Genomic DNA, 20,247 nt, shown 5'->3' with positions numbered 1-20,247 from the left:
CTGCTAAGTCACTTCAGTCATGTCCAACTCTGTGCAACCCCATAGACGGCAGCCCACCAGGCTCCCCTATCCCTGGGATTCTCCAGGCAAGAGTACTGGAATGGGGTGCCATTACCTTCTCCGAGTACAACATAATTTACTTGTATTCTAATGCTTATCTCTTGACATTAAAACAGTGATTTCTTTATGCCCTTCAATTAAAATTATTTATCAAAAGTAACAGAAGTACCACTGTAGATAAAAGAAGATTATAAAAATATCCATATAACTTAAGAATTAAAATATAGTGTATAACTGTAAGATTATGCTTGTTGGTATTATCTTCTGTTTAATATTATAATAAACTATAGTGCAGCCAACCATCTCTAGATACATAAATCTCTTAAGTTCACTAATTGAAAATTCAAAATTTATATGAAACTTACTTTTCCGATCTCCACTACTGCAGCTCTGTACTTCTTCACAGGTTTGATGACCTTTCTAGACAAATAAGTATCCTTGTATTTCTTTTTTTTCATTCCAAGAAGGGACTCATTCCTCCTATTACAAAAAGATAAAGTCAGTTAAAAGCATATGCAAGATTTTGCAAAACTACCCCAAAGTAACAAATCTTTAATGAGTATTGTCACTGAAATTATTCTAGAAGCATTTCCAAAATTGGTTGCATTCCACGCATAAATGAGACTGTCATACTCCCAGTCCCATCAAGGAATAGCTGGCCTCTCAAAAGAACAAAATGTAAATCATAACATCAAATGTGATGAGAGCTGAAGTATTGATATGATGTAGAAGGAATAGAATCGAACTGAAAAAAAAAAAAAGTGAACACTTTCCTTTAAAACCAAGTGACCCTAAACAAGATATCTTGCTTCCAACTGACTTCAGTCCCTTCAGTTCCCTCATGTGCAAGCTCCCAGCCACTACCACCTTCGGACATGAACAGGAGCTAAGCATTTTAGATTACTACACTCACCCATAGGTATCTGCAGGGGCTCAGTTCCAGGACCCTCTCAGATACCAAAAGTCAAGGAGGTTCAAGTCTTTATATAAATTGGCATGTTATTATAACCTACACACATCCTCCAATATAGTTTAAATCATCTCTTTAAATCATTTAAAATGCAATGCAAATTCTGTATTAGTTCAGTTCTGTATAAATAACTGTAAATACAACATAAATATTATGTACATAGTTGACAGGAGTGTGGCAAGTTCAAGTTTTACTTTTCTGGAACTTTCAGGAATTTTTTTGAATTTTTTTTCGAATATTTCCCATCCACGGTTGGCTGAATGCCTAGATGCAGAATGGATGCCAACGGCCAACAATATTCAATGTTCTCCCTTTCCCCTAGCTGGCATTCATTTTGGCAAACGTTTTGTCTGCCTGAACTAGAACACAAAGCTTGGACCACTGCTCAGGGGGAGACGGGAATCGCGTCTGTGCTCTGGTCCTTACATTCTGAGCCTAGTTGCCTGCTGTTCTCCAACCAGCCTGGTCTGTCCTCTGCCTCCTATCTCTCCCACCCCACCAGAATGCCTTTACTGCTGTTATTCCAGAAAGAGCTGGGAAGAAGAGCAGGTTATGGAGCCCCATCTTCCCCATCCTCTCAGCAATCTCCTCCATGCTCTGCAGAATGCTCTTCCACTGAGTAAACTCCCCCACTCCTCTACCTCTTCATAGAATGCTTTCTCCTAGCTCTGACTGCTTTCTATTTTGTTGATGATGTGTTCTGAAAAATATTTCTAAACTTTCATATAATCAATGTTATTGATCTTTGATTTCATGGCTTATTCATTGTTTTGGTTACATAAATCATGCCTGCTTCTGGCCCAAAACATTGATTTCCAATGACTGTCTGCCTATTAATTCATAAATACAACTCTGTTATACTTTATCTGACAGAAAAGTCTCTCTTTTCACACTTTTTTATTCTTTTATATATTTCATTATTCTAGCCCATTCCATATAAACTAACCTGATTGGAATTGCATCAAACCAATAAATTAATTTGAGAATAATAGAAATCTTTACAATATTCTATCTGCTCATCAAGTAATGTACAATGAATCTCCATTTATTCCAGTCATTTTTTTATACCTCTTAGAAAAGATGTTGGTCTTCTTTATATTAGCCTAAATCCCCTCACAATTTCTGATAAACTTAATCCTGTACATAACAACAGAATCATTTTTCCATTATACTTTCTAGTTAACATAGCAAAGCACTGATTTTGCATCTACCCATCCTATGGAATTCTATTATTAGTTCTGATAGTTTTTAGTTAACTTGTTAAGTTAAAAATAATAATAATTTGCAGATATCAATCCTTCATATTTTCCGAGTACTTCACCTTGGAATTCATTTGGCAAACATTTTGGGGACCCTATCATGTGATAATCACATGAATTCTAATCCTAATTTCTATTTCTTACTTTAAGACACTGCCGTGCCAATGATGTTCAGAATGATATTAAAAGATAGGAGGAATAATAGGTTTCTGTGTGATACTGCATATTTTAACAGAAAATCTTCTTCTAATTTTCTAGGAATTGCTGCTGCTGAACTTCACGACATGACTTTTGAGCACAAAAAAACTCATTTGACCACTAGTGATAATTATATTTAGACTTCTGATGATACTTCTGATGATACTTATTTATAAGCTAGCGTTTTATTTTGATTCTGTATATTTCTAAATAAAGTCAACCTCTAATTTTCTACTTTTTTTATTCTCCTTTTACACATGTGTTATCAGAGACTGCTGTAAAAATTTACAAGGAAACCACAACTACACTCTGAAGTGTGTGTGCTCAGTCATGTCTTACTCTTTGTGACCCCATGGACTGTAGCCTGCCAAGCTCCTCTGTTCATGGAATTCTTCAGGCAAGAATACTGGAGAGGGTCGCCATTTTCTACTCCAGGGGATCTTCCCCACCCAGCGATCAAATCCGCAACTCCTGTGTCTCCTGCATTGACAGGCAGATTCTTTGCCATTGAGCCACCTGGGAAGCCCTGAAGTAGCTTTATGTAAAACAAAATTATTTGTTCCTATGAGAGAACTTGCCTTAAAAAGTTTTTGATCTCTCCAAATTTTTTACTGCTTCAATAAATTCATATAATTAAAAATCTTCCAGATAATCATCACTTTAAGTTAGATTTTCAAATTGATTCATGTTAAATTACATACATTGTTTTCTAAAATTTAACAACTTCCAAATTTATGACTATTTTCTCTTTCAATTACTTACATTTCACTTTTTCTTATTTTGTTGGCCAGAAAATTATCTAATTTATTCATATCTTCAAAGACTAAACCTAGCAGTTACCATTGGACTATTTTAAAACCAATTTATAATTGATTAATTTCAACATATTCTATTTCTTCTTTCTGCTGTCTTAGATTTATTTTGTTATTTTACCAATTTGTCGAGTTCAATAAAAGCTAATTTATTTTTCATCTTTTAGTAAGTAACAGAAGCTTCTAAAGCTAAAAATTTGTTTTTACTGCTTTGAATACATTTGATATTGGGCTTCTCACTAGGATGATTTTCATGTGCTATACTTTTAGATTTCTTTTTATATATTATAATTATATACAATTATATATACCAATAATTAATTTTGTTATAATATTTCAGTTTTATTGTATGAATGCGATCTTTACAAATTTTAGGTTAGGTGATCTATTGAGATTTATTTTGCAGTTTAAAAATTACTTTTCTAAAATTTAATAAGTGCTATAATATAAAGGGTGTTTAGTCTCAGTTGGCTATATATATTAAATTAATCTTATTAGTTATGTACATTTTCTATGTCCCTATCTCTTTTTAAGTATCATGTTAAACTCTCAATATCATTATTTTCTATCAAATTAGCCTTGTCTTTTCATCAGTTATTTCTATATACTTTGATTTTTTATTATGTAGAACATAAAAATTCATGAAATCTCTTCATTATGATTTATAAGCATTATTAATAGAATCACCAATGTGAAAAGGTAGCATTAAAAATAAGTTCAAAGAGATTACTTTTAAATGTTCCGAAGACAAATTAGTAAAATTTTAAAGACAACAAATCCCAAAGTTTAATCTAAATTCCTACACCAAAATAAATTCCATATGGATTAAAACACTAAATCTGAACTGTGAAACTAAAAAATTGGAAGAAAATATTGCTGCATATTAGCTGTTGAAGTAGAAAAAAATTTCTTCATGCAAAAATATGTCAGGTATACAAATACAAAAAGAAAATAGATATTACCAGCAAAGTAGAAATCAAGGAGTTACTTCTGCCCCTCCTCTATAGTTCTTGACTTGAAGAACATCCTAGAACATCTGCCCAGCCTTAAATATTGAAATCATTACCTTTGACTTACACTGTTCAGTCTGCAAACTCACACCTTTTGTTGTACCGCTGGTCTCAAACACTTGTTCTGTTTCAGATTATCTATTCTTCTTCATTTGGACCTCCACGGTCACCCTCCAAATTTTAGTGCATACTGAAAGTGCCTTCTGATTTTCTTTGGTATCAAGAATATTATTTACAGCTTCCAAGGTTCTCATTTTGGCTATCGTTTAGTTCATTTGGTGGGACTTTCTAATTCTGTCCAGCTGTCTCATTACAATGGTCTGCTTTCATGTAACAAAAGCAATTTCCTCTTTCATCTTTTGAAAATATGAAGCACATGTATCTCAAGCTTTTGTTCTAATAAATGAAGTACCTATTTTAGGAAGAATATTTCTTTGTAGGTTTTTATGAGAATGTTCCCCTTTGACATTTTTAAAGTAGATCTTGTGTTACTGATGTTTTTCCTACAATGAGATAGATTAGACCTATGTCCAGTTTTAAAATCAAAACCCAACTATTGGAAGAAAAGCTGGATTCATTTGGCATCTCTCATAACTAATTGGCACAAAACACAATTTTCTTTGGGGGCAGAGAGAGCCATTTGGGCTTAGTGAATAAAAGGGCTAACTTTAAAGTTTTACTACTTCTATTTGAGGAACTCCATTCACATATACATATGGGAGTCCCAAGGGATAACTGCTTGCTACTGTAGAGAATTAGAAAAGCATAGCATATGGCCAAAACCAGACTTCAAAACCACACCATACACAAAAACAAACTTGAAATGGATTAAAGACTCAAAGGGAAGAACCTGAAACCATAAAACTCCTAGAAGAAAACATAGGCAGTATGCTCTTTGACATGAATTTTAGCAATATATTTTTGGGATATGTCTCCTCAGGCAAGGGAAACAAAAGCAAAAGTAAGCAATCATTTTAACCTGTTAAAATGAGTTGTAGACACCTTAAAGGAAAGAAAGCATTAGTAAACAAACGGGACTCCATTGAAGAGAGGGGAAGGGGAATTACCAAAGACAGCCCAAAGGCACAGACTCCCAGTTGCAAGGCAAAGAACAACCAGGGATGCAACGTACAACATGATAAAGGCAACTAACGTGCATGCTACATGTTATAAATAAAGGTTTTTAAGAGGGCAAATCTTAAGAATTCTCACCACAAGGAAGAAAAAAATTTTTCTGCTTTGCTAATGTCGCATTTATATGAGATGATGGATGTTCACCAAACCCACTGTGGTAATCATTTCAGTGATGTATATAAGCCAAATCATTATGTCGCCCACCTTAAAATTTATACAGTGCTGTATGTCAATCATATCTCAATAAAACTGGATGAAAAAATTAAGTAAATAACTGGACCCCAAAGTTTGTGTGAGAGATGCTAATGGCCTAGAAATTCAATCATCCAACATGTCTCAATAGCAAAAGGGATAATTTATTTCCTACTAGAAGTATGAACATGCTCTATTATTCTTTCATTCGGGTGTACAAACATTTTTATGTGTATTTATTTATTTACCCGGACACAGATACTCACTACCTTCTAGATGCCTGTTTTAACTGCGTAGACGCCACTCTCTTTTTCATCCACTTTATATAACTTTAGTGCTCCCCTCCCCTGGTGGCTCAGATAGTAAAGAATCTACCTGGACCCAGGATGGACCCAGGTTCCATCCCTGAGTCAGGAAGATCCCTGGGAGAAGGAAATGGTAACCTACTCCAGTATTCTTGCCTGGAGAATTCTATAAATGGAGGAGCTTGGTGGGCTACAGTCCAGGGGGTCTCAAAGAGTCAGACACAACAGAGCGACTAACTCACAATCACACCATATATCTTTAAGGAACAATTTTACTCCTTTTTTAAAGTTGTCAATGCTAATAAAACAAATATTACAGTACCTTTTCAAGAAATCATAGACGGGATTTGTTATCTCCAACATAAGTTGAAATTTTTCATCATGCATACATTTTTGCATAACTTGTGTAAAGAATTCCAGGAATCTAGGTCTCTGCTTAAATTTCATAACTGTGAAAACAAGGAAATTCATGTATAATCACCAATACACTTGGTTAATGGCATTGAAAGGATACTATTGCTATTAGTCATTTTGTTCTAACAGGCAAATTTATTAACCTGCTTTTTTTTGCTGTTGCTGGCCTGTGCCACGCAGCATATGGAATCTTAGTTCCCAACAAAGAATCAAATCCATGGTCCCTGCATTGGGAGCAGAGTCGTAACCACTGGGCTGCCAGCAAATTACCTTTACTTCTTTCCAGATTTCTTACTTTTTAAAATGTATAGGAGTAAATGTGGTGAGACTGTTGTTTTCCTACGATCAAACATTCCTTTATAGTCTAAGTTTCATTTATTTTCCAAATATCTCAGTGTTTGAAAGATTTCCTAAAAGTTCCCTAACATACGACTAGGTAGGGGGAAATATACTGCTGATAACTGCCAGAATAACTAGTCATCCTAATTCTTATTATATTTCACTCTGAGATAAACAATAATGCTGCTATTTCTTCACAGTTGAGCTTAAATATCACTAATACATTTTTCAGTTCCTAGTTTTTGTAAGCTTCATAACAACACAACACCAATTACCAAAATAAGTCAATATCAAGGTTCCATATTTTCAGATTTTAAATCATGTACCTATTTTGGTCTCTTCCCTTACTTCACAATCAAGAATCTGCTTTATTCTTAATGGGTAAGAATCTGCAATCTTCTGCCAACAACAGAACACACAGAATAAAAGATCTTCAGCAGTAAGGTGAGCAAGCAACATATGTATGACAAGGAAACCTACCTTCTTTCACAGCACCTTTGACCGACCAGTTTAAAACTATAGGGTAAAGAAATATGGGATCTTCTGCTCCTGAGAGTTCAGTTGTAATATCTAAGGTTAAAAAGAATTAGTAAATTGTTGGTTCTGTTTAATATCAATAACCAAAAATGAAAATCCTTTGGTGGAAGGTGAAAAATAGGAAAATACCCAAGTAAACATTTTATATGTCCTAAATTCTTATCTTAAAATATAAATTACATATTTTTGAGATTTAAGAGATTCAATAATTCAATTATTTTCCTTTCATTTTTTTTCCCCTAAAGGCCAAGGAGTCTATTACCAAATAGACTTTGGAAGAATTCTTTGGAAGAATTTCCAAAGCATGAGTCTTTATTACTCAACAGCTATTGTCTGTCAACAAATATCAGACACAGAAACCTGCCAATTATTTGAACTGCATGCTAATAAAATTATCTTTAAGACAGTCAAGTGTAAAGTAAAGAACAGCACAGCCCCTACAGCCAGGAAGCCTGAATTAAGATCCTCAGTTTGACACTTTTTTTCTGACTGCCAGCATGCGGGGTGCAGGATCTTAGTTCCCTGACCAGGCATTGAACCCATCCCCTTGCATTGGAAGTGTGGAGTCTTAACCTCTGGACCACCAGGGAAGTCCCTGAGTCTGACACATTTTAGTTATGAGACCTTGGGAAGTTACTTGCCTCCTCTGTGCCTCACTTTCCTCATCTTTAAAATGAGATAATGATAGTACCTTTTTCATATGGCTGTTATAGAAGGACTATATAAGTTTTAATATGAATAAAACACCTAAAATAGTTCTTGGCACACAGAAACCACTGTATAAAAGTGTTATTTTTATTATTGCTTTGTTACTGAACCTATTGTTTAGCTAGTAACTTAACATTGCGCTCCTTAGTGAAATGTGGAAGGGGTGATAATATAAAAATAAGTAATTCACATTTCCAGAACCCTTCACATTTCCAGAACCTTTTCTATAACTTAAGAAATTATAATTTTTATATGTAACCAGGCAATTACAGATTTCCCAAAACTAGGTTTATAGGTTATGTGAATAATAGAGCATTGGGTTCAATTCATAAGTTCAGTTGGAGACAGAGACACGGAGTGTGTTTAAATAAAGCGAGAGATTCTGAAACAGTACAGCCACCTATATATAACTGAGGCACAGAGTCAGCGAGGTGAGATGGGGACATAGAATTCTACAAGGGCAGTTACTTCCCAAAAACCAAGGGGCCAAAAGGGGAGCCTCCTAATGAAAGAAACTTAGGTACTCTTTTGTTCTTCTAGAAGGTCTGAAGTCCTGCTTCTTAAAAATGTGAGAACAGTTGTCATCACCAGAAATTAAATCAATTTCTTAATCAGATTTCCAAGATTCAAACTCCAAAACTCCAATCACTGTGTCAGCATTTTAGTCTATTACTAAATTACGATACAGCACAATGACTAAAATCAGTTTCACTTGAGTGTTTCACATGGTTCAAATATATTAACACCTCTCACACTATCCCTTTATTTCTCAGTTACTTTTCTGCCTTTAGAACAGTGATTCTCAATGTTGTGTTCCCCTTCTACATTGGCCAACATTTGTGTCAGAGCTGGGGCTGGTGAGGGGCGGAGATAGGGGAGACAGTCCTGAGGGGATGGTGTGCTATGCATCTCTGGACAAAGGCCAGAGATGCGGTTTTACATCCACAATGCCTAAGACAGTCCCCCACAGCAAAGAATTATCTGGCCCAAATTGGCAATATTGTCGAGGTTGAGAAATTCTGCTTTAGAATGAGAAGCTTTAAGCTCAAATCCAAGTCAACTATGTAATCCTAAATAAACCGCTTAATCTTTATGAGTTACATCCGTAAAAAACCAGTTAGCAATCCCTTATTAACAGAGTATTGTTAGGATTAAGGACATAATGTAAAAGTACTGCATAAACCTTAAAGGGCTTACCAAATGCTAATCTCATTCTAATCCATTTAACAAAATATTTTCTTATTTAAAAAAAAAATGCTAAACAGAAGTATACAGAAAGAAAAATAATAGATTACATTGCTTTGTCAGTTTGAGTAGATGTGTCTCCAATAAAACCAGCTGTTCATTTATTTTTTCAGGTACTAATACCTGCTGTGGCTTCTTATTCTTGCAAGACTTCTTGGAAGAAGCCTAGAAACATTGGTTAAATGTCAGAACATACTTCAACATGCTTCAAGAATTGTCACTTTCAAATAACATTCTTTAAATTATGATTATACTTTCATACTTAGTAGACGAAGTTATGAATCTACATGGCTAAATGTACTAATAATTAATAATCAATAAATAACATGTATGCTAACATATAAATAGACATTTATATATGAACATATAAATATATATATTTATAACATATAAATATAAATAATAACAACCCATTGTAGTCTAACTAAATGCCAGACACAATACAAAGTGTTTTATGGAGGTTGATCAAAATAGTTCTTCTCTTCCCTTTCCCTTCCTCCCAGTAATTTCTACTCCCCTAACCAGCCCCTCCCCTCTACACACACCCTTCTGAGAGTAGCTGAAGCCACAGCTCTCAAACTCCTCAAAAGAAAACGCTTTCAGAAATGTATCCTTTTCTTTCCTTATCTTTTCTCCTTTTTTTTTTTTCCTGGCCCCAGAGGGAGCTTCCTTACAACTAAGCTAATTGCTTTTGCTACTTTGCCTTTCACTGAACGTAACATGATCAGTAATTAGTGGATTAAGAATTGGCGGGTCTGCACTCAGGCTCCCCACCATGTTTTCATCTGTCTGAGCCTGAGAACTGACTGGTTTATGTCTCCCACTCTCTGAAAAAATAGACCTCCCAAGGTCTTTTAGGCTTTGAGGGACCCTGGATGCTTATAATGATTTCTGACTTCTATAAACTAGATACTAGACTCTCAATCCCCACAGTCTTACTCTGAAAGAAGTATCACAACCTGCTGCTGGACTAAAGGCTCCCAGGAAAGAGGGATGGGGTCCTGCCCTGCCGTGATGTGAAGGGGCAGGGCCCTGAGTCAAGGCCTCAGTGACATGAAGGGGCAGGCTGACGGACTCTGACAGTGGACAACACTTGGTGAAGAAAAAATCCTCAAGTCACTTTCAGCTTAATCAAAACTTTCTCTAGAATCCCCACACACACCCAAAAAAGTATTATGGCTAAAAATATTCATCCAGGGAAACCATGGGATTTTTCCTAAGCCTTTTCCACATATGATAGAGACAGAGCTACTCCAATTGAAACAGACTTAGGGGTCATAGCCTCAACCCCAATCCTGATCACAAAAGAGGCTGAAAGCAGTTCCCAGTACACCTCAGAAACTGGATAAACTAAGCAATGTATTCAATTTGATCTATCTACAAAATCAGTTAACCACACAGTTTCAAAAAAAGGCAATAAAGATCTAGCAAGACCCATGCTTGGAGGCAGCATGGGTCTTACTTAAAAGTTATCTCAAATATTAGAAGCCTCATAAAGAAGACAATGTAGGTGTCACAAGAAGTTCAGGAAATCTACTTGGGGCAGAGCTAAAAGCTCTGACGTATTTACTGCATTCAGGGACCCACCCAAAATAAAAAAAATCTGCAGTCTGGGAGAGACCTTTGAGGGCTTTCAGTTCAAGTCCAACTGGGTATAGGAAGCTCTCTATCAACACCTAACTAGTCATCAATACTAGGAGGCTATTTATCAAAAACAGGAGGCTATTCAATATTCCAGCATTCCAGGAGACCTTTTCATTTTCTGGATAGTAATTAAAATTAAAAGAAAAGGAAGAAAAAAGAAGCTCTTCACTTTACATTCATCTTCTTTTATGTAAATGTGACAAACTAAAAACTGATCAATTATCTAACATATTTACTAACACTACATGACCTCTCATAAAACTCAAATAGTGTATGTTTAAAGATGAGACACAAGAACAAACAATTACCTCTTCTTGCATTTCCTCTTGGTCTGTAGTACCAAATAGAGATTTGCAACCTGATGAGATGTCCAACACCTTTTTCCCATAATTTATAATCATTACTGCCAGGTCATATTCCTTCCATGAACGCAGGATCTAATTAAAAATATTAATTATCTCTGTTGGAAATTCACATCTATTTTCAAGTGCTATGTATCATCTTCCAGAAGTTCACAAGTTTCATGTTTTGGATGTAATGCCCCTGTTTTTGCTATGTAAGCATACCTCCAGGTCATATTTCTCTAGAATTCAAACTGTATTATTTCAGTATTTTAAATAAGGGACCAAAAACAAACAAACAAATGAAAAACCAGGAATCTCATCAGTAATGAATTCTTGGTATCTCTGGGGCTTCCCTGGTGGCTCAGATGGTAAAGAATTCACCTGCAATGCGGGAGACCTGGATTTGATCCCTGGGTTGGGAAGATCCCCTGGAGGAGGGCATGGCAACCCACTCCAGCATTCTTGCCTGGAGAATCCACACGGACAGAGGAGCCTGGTGGGCTACAGTCCACTCGGTCACAAACAGTCGGACACGACTGAGCGACCAAGTGCAGCACAGCACAGCTGGGACACACAGCTTTTGGCGTGTTACACATCTTTTGGTATAGTAAGCTAACTATTAAAAACATTTCCACTTAAAAGAGCCATGTGATAACCCTATATGCAAAACAGAAAAAGAGACACAGAAGTACAGAACAGACTTTTGGACTCTGAGGGAGAAGGTGAGGGTGGGACGTTTCGAAAGAACAGCATGTATATTATCTATGGTGAAACAGATCACCAGCCCAGGTGGGATGCATGAGACAAGTGCTCGGGCCTGGTGCACTGGGAGGACCCAGAGGAGTCGGGTGGAGAGGGAGGTGGGAGGGGGGATCGGAATGGGGAATACGTGTAACTCTATGGCTGATTCATGTCAATGTATGACAAAACCCACTGAAATGTTGTGAAGTAATTAGCCTCCAACTAATAAAATAAAATTAAAAAAAATAAAAAATAAAATAAAAGAGCCACACTAAAACAAACTCGTTCTTAAAGGCCACGTAACCACCACTTCTTGTCTTGGGTTGTCGTCTTTGTGAAATGGCACAATTACTGACCTTGTGACATCTTGGGGATCATTTTTAGCTGTGAATGATATACATGACATTTGTGTTGAACTAGTCTGGAGATCAGCTGGTTTGGGCAGATTCTCCACGAGCCCTGGGAAGCACTGCTATACTCAGAAGAAGAGAAGGAGCCACTCCGCCACTCAGTCTCATCCACATTCCTGGTTACAAACCGTTAACTGGCCTCCTCTAGCCAGGCCCTTGCCTCCCTCTCCAGCGTCATCTGCCAGTATTCATCTCCTGTGTTGTGCTTTCAGCTTACAAAATATCGAATCACGTATCAGTCCTGATACTCACCATGGTGTCAGGACTTCTTGTCTTCCTACAGTGGAGGTTTTTCCCAGAACAGCTTTCCCTCCTTATTTATACAGCTTTACCTGGTCATTAAAACCCTGGCTCTAACATTAACCCAGGAAGGCTTCCCTAGCCTACAATCTGATTTGCATAGACCCTACTCTAGCAAGAGATCACACAGGGGACACATTCACCATGAACCCCCAGGGAAGCTCTCTTAGGGTATAAATAAGTCTGTATGAACTTATCTGTAGATGTATTCTGCTAGGTTGAATAGGTTAGTATTTAAGATAACTGGATTCTTTACCACTGGTGGTCAGTGGTAAAGAAACTTCCTGACAAGCAGGAGACATGGGTTCAATCCCTTGGTCAGGAAGATCCCCTGGAGAAGGAAATGGCAACCCACTCCAGTATTCTTGCCTGGGAAATCCCATGGACAGAGGAGCCTGGTGCGCTGCAGTTCATGGGGTCACAAAGAGTCGGACACAACTTAGCGACTAAACAATAACAATTTAAGATAGGCAACAACTGTGAACAGTGGAAACAGTGTCAGACTTTATTTTGGGGGACTCCAAAATCACTGCAGATGGTGATTGCAGCCATGAAATTAAAAGACGCTTACTCCTTGGAAGGAAATTTATGACCAACCTAGATAGCATATTAAAAAGCAGAGACATTAAAAAAGAAAAAAAAAAAAAAAAAAAAAAAGCAGAGACATTACTTTGCCAACAAAGGTCCATCTAGTCAAGGCTGTGGTTTTTCCAGTGGTCATGTATGGATGTGAGCGTTGGACTGTGAAGAAAGCTGAGTGCTGAAGAATTGATGCTTTTGAACTGTGGTGTTGGAGAAGACTCCTGAGAGTCCCTTGGACTGCAAGGAGATCCAACCAGTCCATCCTAAAGGAGATCAGTCCTGGGTGTTCATTGGAAGGACTGATGCTGAAGCTGAAACTCCTGTACTTTGGCCACCTCATGCGAAGAGCTGACTCATTGGAAAAGACCCTGATGCTGGGAGGGATTGGGGGCAGGAGGAGAAGGGGACAACAGAGGATGAGATGGCTGGATGGCATCATCGACTCGATGAACTTGAGTTTGAGTAAACTCCGGGAGTTGGTGATGGACAGGGAGGCCTGGCGTGCTGCAATTCATGGGGTCACAAAGAGTCAGACACGACTGAGCGACTGAACTGAACTGAACAACTATGACTTCCCAGGAAGTGAAGGATATATAAGTGGCTGAAAAGCAGTGAGGGACTGCTTATATCTGATAAGACCTACATAATGCAAGTGCTAAAAACTGGAACTATTTCTGCAAGACTAGGGCAGTGGTGTTCAACTAATGCTGACTGTGAGACAGAATGTGGGAAGGAAAACGGTGACATAAACTTTGCAAAGGCAGTAGGGGTTCAGGCCAAGCAGTGCCTTGAATACCAAGTACAACAGTTCAACTCATCATAAAATTGATATGAGAGGGAATGAGTTTTGTTATTAGAAAACAGAAATGAGTTAACATTTGCACCTCATTCACCTTTGCTTTCCAACCTATTTGGTTTATAGACAACTGTGCAATCTTTTCCCCTTGTTTTAATGTGCCAGTGGAAAATACTAAATGAGAATGAATTTTTTCCAATCAAAAGAAAAAGAAAACCAATGCTATTTAACATACCAAATGACAAACAGAAAATTTTTTAAATGTGCCAGATGTTTGGCATAATAAATTTTTTTAACAACTCAAAAATAATGAAACACAAGATGACATATCTCAGAAGTGGCACTTTATTTAGAATTCTGATAACTTTTAGAAAAAAAGTATTGCTACTTAAAGAAGAAAGACTGAACCATCTGGAAAGATTACAAATCTTTAAAACATAACAGAGAAAAGAAACAGGGTCATTTGACTAATTGGGCTTTACATGTCCTAAGAGAAAATCTGTAGAAAATACACATTTATATCAAATGAATACCTCATATCTGGGATTGAGTAGTCAGGTTTCTTGGTCTATTTGTCAGGCTGGAAGAAACTTATGAAATGATGATTCTCCCAGCCTATCAGTTTGTGAGAAAATCAGCTCTTGTATCAAAATTCCGACATTAATATTGGGTTGGCCACAGTTCATTTGGGCTTCAAATGCTCTTTCAGGAAACTCAAACTTTTGGCCAAGCCAATACATCAGTCAGTTCAGTCACTCAGTCATGTCCAACTCTGTGTGACCCCATTTACTGCAGCATGCCAGGCCTGCAGCACCAACTCTGGGAGCTTGCTCAAACTAATGTCCATCAAGTGAGTGATGCCATCCAACAATTTCATCCTCTATTGTCCCCTTCTCCTCCTGCCTTCAATCTTGCCCAGCATCAGGGTCTTTTCCAATAAGTCAGCACTTCGCATCAGGTGGCCAAAGTATTGGAGTTTCAGCTTCATCATCAGGCCTTCCAATGAATATTCAAGACTGATTTCTTTTACGATGGACTAGTTGGATCTCCTTACATTCCAAGGGACTCTCAAGAGTCTTCTCCAACACCACAGTTCAAAAGCATCAATTCTTTGGTGCTCAGCTTTATTTATGGTCCAAATCTCACATCCATACATGACTACTAGAAAAGCCATAGCTTTGACTAGACGGACCTTTGTCGGCAAAGTCATGTCTCTGCTTTTTAATATGCGGTCTAGGTTTGTTGGAGCTTTTCTTCCAAGGAGCAAGTGTCTTCTAATTTCATGGCAGCAGTTATCATCTGGAGTGATTTTGGAGCCCCCCAAAACAAAGTCTGACACTGTTTTCATTGTTTCCCCATCTATTTCCCATGAAGTGATGGTACCAGATGACATGATCTTAGTTTTCTGAATGCTGAGTTTTGAGCCAGCTTTTTCACTCTCCTCTCTCACTTTCATCAAGAGGCTCTTTAGTTCCTCTTCACTTTCTGCCATAAGGGTGGTTTCATCTGCATATCTGAGGTTATTGATATTTCTGCCAGCAGTCTTGATTTCAGCTTATGCTTCATCCAGTCCAACATTTCTCATGATGTACTCTGCATAGAAGTTAAATAAGCAGGGTGACAATATACAGCCTTGATGTACTCCTTTCCTGATTTGGAACCAGTCAGTTGTTCTATGTCCGGTCCTATATGTAGGTCCTTTTTGACCTACATATAGATTTCTCAGGAGGCAGGTAAGGTGGTCTGGTTTTACCATCTCTTTAAGAATTTCCCACAGTTTGTTGTGATCCACACAGTCAAAGGCTTTGGTGTAGTCAATAAAGCAGAAATAGATGTTTTTACTGGAACTCTCTTGCTCTTACGATCCAACGGATGTTGGCAATTTGATCTCTGGTTCCTCTGCCTTTTCTAAATCCAGCTTGAACATCTGGAAGTTCATGGTTCATGTACTGTTGAAGCCTGGCTTGGAGAATTTAGTATATAATTCCTGCCTCTGTGAATATCTTATATGCCCCAAAATTCAATATATTCAGAACTTACTATCTTTTCCCCCTTTCTTACTCAGGGTTCAACAAACTGTATTCACCCAACTGTCCAGACATCTGGATTACTGGGGACTCTTCCCTCTCCCTCCCCAGTCCCCCTCTATTCAATTCCACCTCATAAACAACTCTTGAAACCTTTTCAATTCTATCTCCCACATTTCCACACTAGCTTCGTTTATCATCTCTTGCCTTCTAACTCATTTCCTGCCTCAGGTCTTATTCTCCTCTAATGATTAGCTGTTGTGCAACCAGAATAATTTCTTTTTTCTACATGCAAATCTCATTACAGCATTCCCATTTGAAACCCTTTTCCATTTGAAAAGATTCCATCTGAAGCCCTTCGATGGCTTCTCTCTGACCTCATTAAATGGCCATTCATCGTCTGGTACTGGTTCACTGTTTCACTTTTTAAACTGACGGAAATATTTAATCATATCCTCCATAATTACAAATCAGTCTGATTCTTCTTTTCCCAAACTGTGAAATTATTTCCTATTTTCATATTGATTACTATCTGAGGCAATCAATGTTAATAAACCTGCATCTGTTGTATTTTCAAAAAATACTTGCCTTGAAGCTTATTTATAGTGTCTTGCCATAAACAATTATTTTTTACTTATCATGTAATCTAAATAGATAAATAAATATATGGATAAATATATAAATATAGATAATATAGATAAATAAATAAATAGATAAATATCTACTTTTTCTGGTACCTTCTGAATTTTGTGCCCTGTTGTAGAAGGTCTCCCATGATTTCAAGGCCAACCAAATATCCTCAAATCCATCTGGACTTCATTTAGTTTATGGTATGAGAAAGGGCTCTGGCTTTGTTTATTCTCAAATGAATAGTCAGTAATATTGGCACCTTTTATAAATAAATTATCATTTTCTCAATGAACCTAAATGCCACCTTTTTCTTATATTAAGTCCTTCCTGTAGACCCAGTGCCAGTTTTTCCTAGAATCTCTATTCTATTCCACTGATCTTTTTGCCCATTACTCTGTTAAGACCATTTTTCACTAGAGTGAACTTTTGGTAAATTTTAATACCTACTGAGAACTTCTAAATAATCCTAATCAGTTTCAAGGAGACACCATTGGGATTCTGATTAAAGCTGCATTGCATGTAAATATTATTTTAGGAAACATTCATTTTACGATTACAGTTAGTCTTCTTATTCAAGAACTTGGTGCGGCCTGCCATATGTGCAGATCTTATTTTGTGTCTTTCAGTAAGATTTCACATTTCTTTTATTTAGGTTCTTCAACATTTTGTTAAGTTTAAAATACTGTATATCATTCTAAGTGGTATATTTTCCCCTGTCCTGGCTACTGCTCATATTAAAAATAAAAACAAGTTTGTATCTTATATAACTTTATAAATTCTTATACCACTTTATAAATTCTCTTTTTAATTTTAGTAGCCTTTTGCTAGATTCTCATGTGTTTTTTGAGACCTTACAATTACAAATTATGCTTTTCTAATATTACAAAATTATTTCATGCCCTTGTCTGTTGCCTGAGACAGAATCTCTACAAATAATGAATCACAGTATTAAGAGTCAATATCTCCTGTGCCTGATTTTAAAGAAATGACTTCAGAAACTTGCCATTTAGCATGATATTTGCTAAAAATTTTTGGTAAATGTCTTTATCATTATGCAATAACTTCCTTCCATGTCTAACCTACTTAGAAATTTTATTAGGAAAGGTTGCTAAGGTTTATTAGAAAAGGCTGCTAAGGTTTATCCAGTGCCTTTGTAGCATTTTCATATAACCTGTTTTTCTCCTTTAATTTGCTGTTATAAAAAATGAAGTTTTGTTTTAATTCAGACTTGATCTTTAATACTTCACAATGAGACTGCCCTACGACTGGAAAGTGCCAGAGGCCATCCGGGAACAGAAAAGATGATCGACAGAACAGACTGGATGGACATAATGTCTCTCTTTATCCATTTAATGTTTTGGACCCTGAGTTCTGCTTTTTCAGATATGAAAATTGTCACGCCTCCTTCATTTCTGTTTGCATTTTCCCAATATCTGTGTCCATTTATTTTTCAAATTCCTTGTCATTTTGTTTTACAGGGTGTCTTGAAATAATACACATTTGAATCTAACTTTTCAGCCCATCTGACAGTCTCTCTCTCTTGAGTCATTCACGCTTAGTGAAGTAATCAATGTACTTGATTTTATTCCTTCCATCTGAAATACAATCTCAATTTCCTTACTTCTTACTTTTAAATTAGCCATGTTTCGTACCTGCCACCTTTTTTTTGTTCTTTTATCCTCCCTGTCATTCCTCTGTTTGCTTTTCCTTCTTGACAGTTTAGAAGTCCTACAGTGTTTTAAAGATCAGCTCATGCCTACATTCTCCTGAGTCATCTTTAAATATACATATTCTTTCAAAAGAAAATAATAAAGTTACACAATATGTACTTTTATACTATGTATGTTTTTGACACACATGCACCAAGAATCTATAGTTGCTCATTACTCCCTCAACCCTAAATAGGATAGAAGCTTTAGTTCTAGGTTACTAACTGGTTTTTCTTTCATGGATGACTCTTCTATTTCAAGACTCCCTATTTAGCATTTATATTACAAAATCCTAATCACATCATTATTATCCATTTAATTTTAATAATACATATATTGCAAGATTTGTCACTCCCATTATTCCTCTCCTTTTCATCTTTCCCCATCTTGGGATTTCTGTTCTGAACCAACTGTCATTTGATAGAGTATTTCCTCAAGTGTTTTTCTCAGATAAGTACATGGATGGAATACTTTTTAAATGCCTGCACTTCTAAAAATGTTTATTTTGCCCTGACGAATAAATGATATCTTTTCCTGGTTATTAATTTATAGGCCTTAGTCTTTTCCCCTCAGGATTCTACAAATGTTGCTCCAGGAATTTAACTTTTAGTGTTGCTGATAAAAAGTCTGAAGCTAATTGATTCTCTTTTCATTGCAAATACGTAACCTGTTCTTTCAGTCTCAAATATTAAGATTTGTCCTTATCCTCAGATTTCAGGAACTTCACCAACATGTGTCTACATATATATTCTAACATTAATCCTGCCTAGGACTCAGAAAGATGATTACTTATCTATGTATTTCTTTTCTACTTCGAGACTCCTTTTATTTCATGTTTTGACTTCTGGATCTGTCTTCTGAATTTATCTCTAGGTAATACTATTCAACATCTGCAGGGTTTCTTGAGCTTCCATATCTGAATCAAGAAGTATAATCACAATCTTCACTTGTTTAATTTTTAATCCAAAATTAAATTTGCTATGTATGAAAGTTACTATGGGAGTAAATTCTAAGAGTATTTATCACAAGAAAAAAACATTTTTTCTGTTTCTTTAATTTTGTATCTATAGGAGATGTCCACGTTCACAAAATTTCTTATGGTAATCACGTCATGATGTATGTAAATCAAGTCATTATGCTGTACATTTTAAACTTATACAGTGCTGTATGTCAGTTATATCCCAACAAAACTGGAAGAAAAAATTAAATCTGTTCTAACTGTACTGCTTGAAAGGTTTCTTTTTCTTTAGTCATCTCTGATCCTTTTCAGCACTGTAAGAACAAATAACACAATTATTCTAGTTTTTGGCTTGTTCTTTCTCCTTGGGGTTCTGAGTTCCCGTAAGTGACTTATTACCATTTCTTCTTGCTAATGGCTTATGCTCCCTCAGAATCTACACAGACCAGGCCATAAAGCTCTCTCCACAGTGGCAAACCAGTGAGTGATCGAAGGAATACGATTTTCTGCTCCTCAGGTCAGGACATAAGTTGCCAGGAAATCATGACCTCTTTGCTAAGGCAGAGAGTAGAAGCCTCTCTGTTGCCAGACCTCCACAGAAGCAAACTTGAGTCCCAACTAAAGTAATGGAGAAGACTCTTGAGATTCCCTTGGCCTGCAAGGAAACCAAACCAGTCAATCCTAAAGGAAATCAACCCTGAATATTCACTGGAAAGACAGATGCTGAAGCTGAAGCACCAATACTTTAATTACCTGATGCGAAGAGCCAACTCACTGGAAAAGACCCTGAAGCTGGAAAAGATTGAAGGCAAAAGGAGAAGGGGGCAACAGAGGATGAGATGGTTGGATGGCATCACCAACTCAATGGATATAAGTTTGAGCAAACTCCAGGAGATAGTGAAGAACAGGGAAGCCTGGCGTGC

General features: G+C 36.7%; 1 protein-coding gene across 7 annotated transcripts in view; it reads right to left on the bottom strand.

Annotated features, from left to right (window-relative positions):
- CFAP54 (cilia and flagella associated protein 54) overlaps nucleotides 1-20,247 on the bottom strand; it is a 292,191-nt gene that overhangs the window by 172,387 nt on the left and 99,557 nt on the right. For all 7 annotated transcript variants that reach the window (XM_065937187.1, XM_065937217.1, XM_065937208.1 and 4 more), the window contains 5 exons: nucleotides 11,136-11,264; nucleotides 9,234-9,348; nucleotides 7,174-7,263; nucleotides 6,263-6,389; nucleotides 426-540 (listed from right to left, as the gene is read on the bottom strand). In XM_065937187.1, the coding sequence (XP_065793259.1) occupies nucleotides 426-540; nucleotides 6,263-6,389; nucleotides 7,174-7,263; nucleotides 9,234-9,348; nucleotides 11,136-11,264 (576 nt within the window). The remainder of the gene's footprint in view (nucleotides 1-425; nucleotides 541-6,262; nucleotides 6,390-7,173; nucleotides 7,264-9,233; nucleotides 9,349-11,135; nucleotides 11,265-20,247) is intronic.

This window comes from Muntiacus reevesi, chromosome 1 (genome assembly GCF_963930625.1).
Source record: "Muntiacus reevesi chromosome 1, mMunRee1.1, whole genome shotgun sequence".
In the NCBI taxonomy this organism is placed as follows: Eukaryota; Metazoa; Chordata; class Mammalia; order Artiodactyla; family Cervidae; genus Muntiacus; species Muntiacus reevesi.
This window is presented reverse-complemented; position numbering and strand designations above follow the sequence as displayed.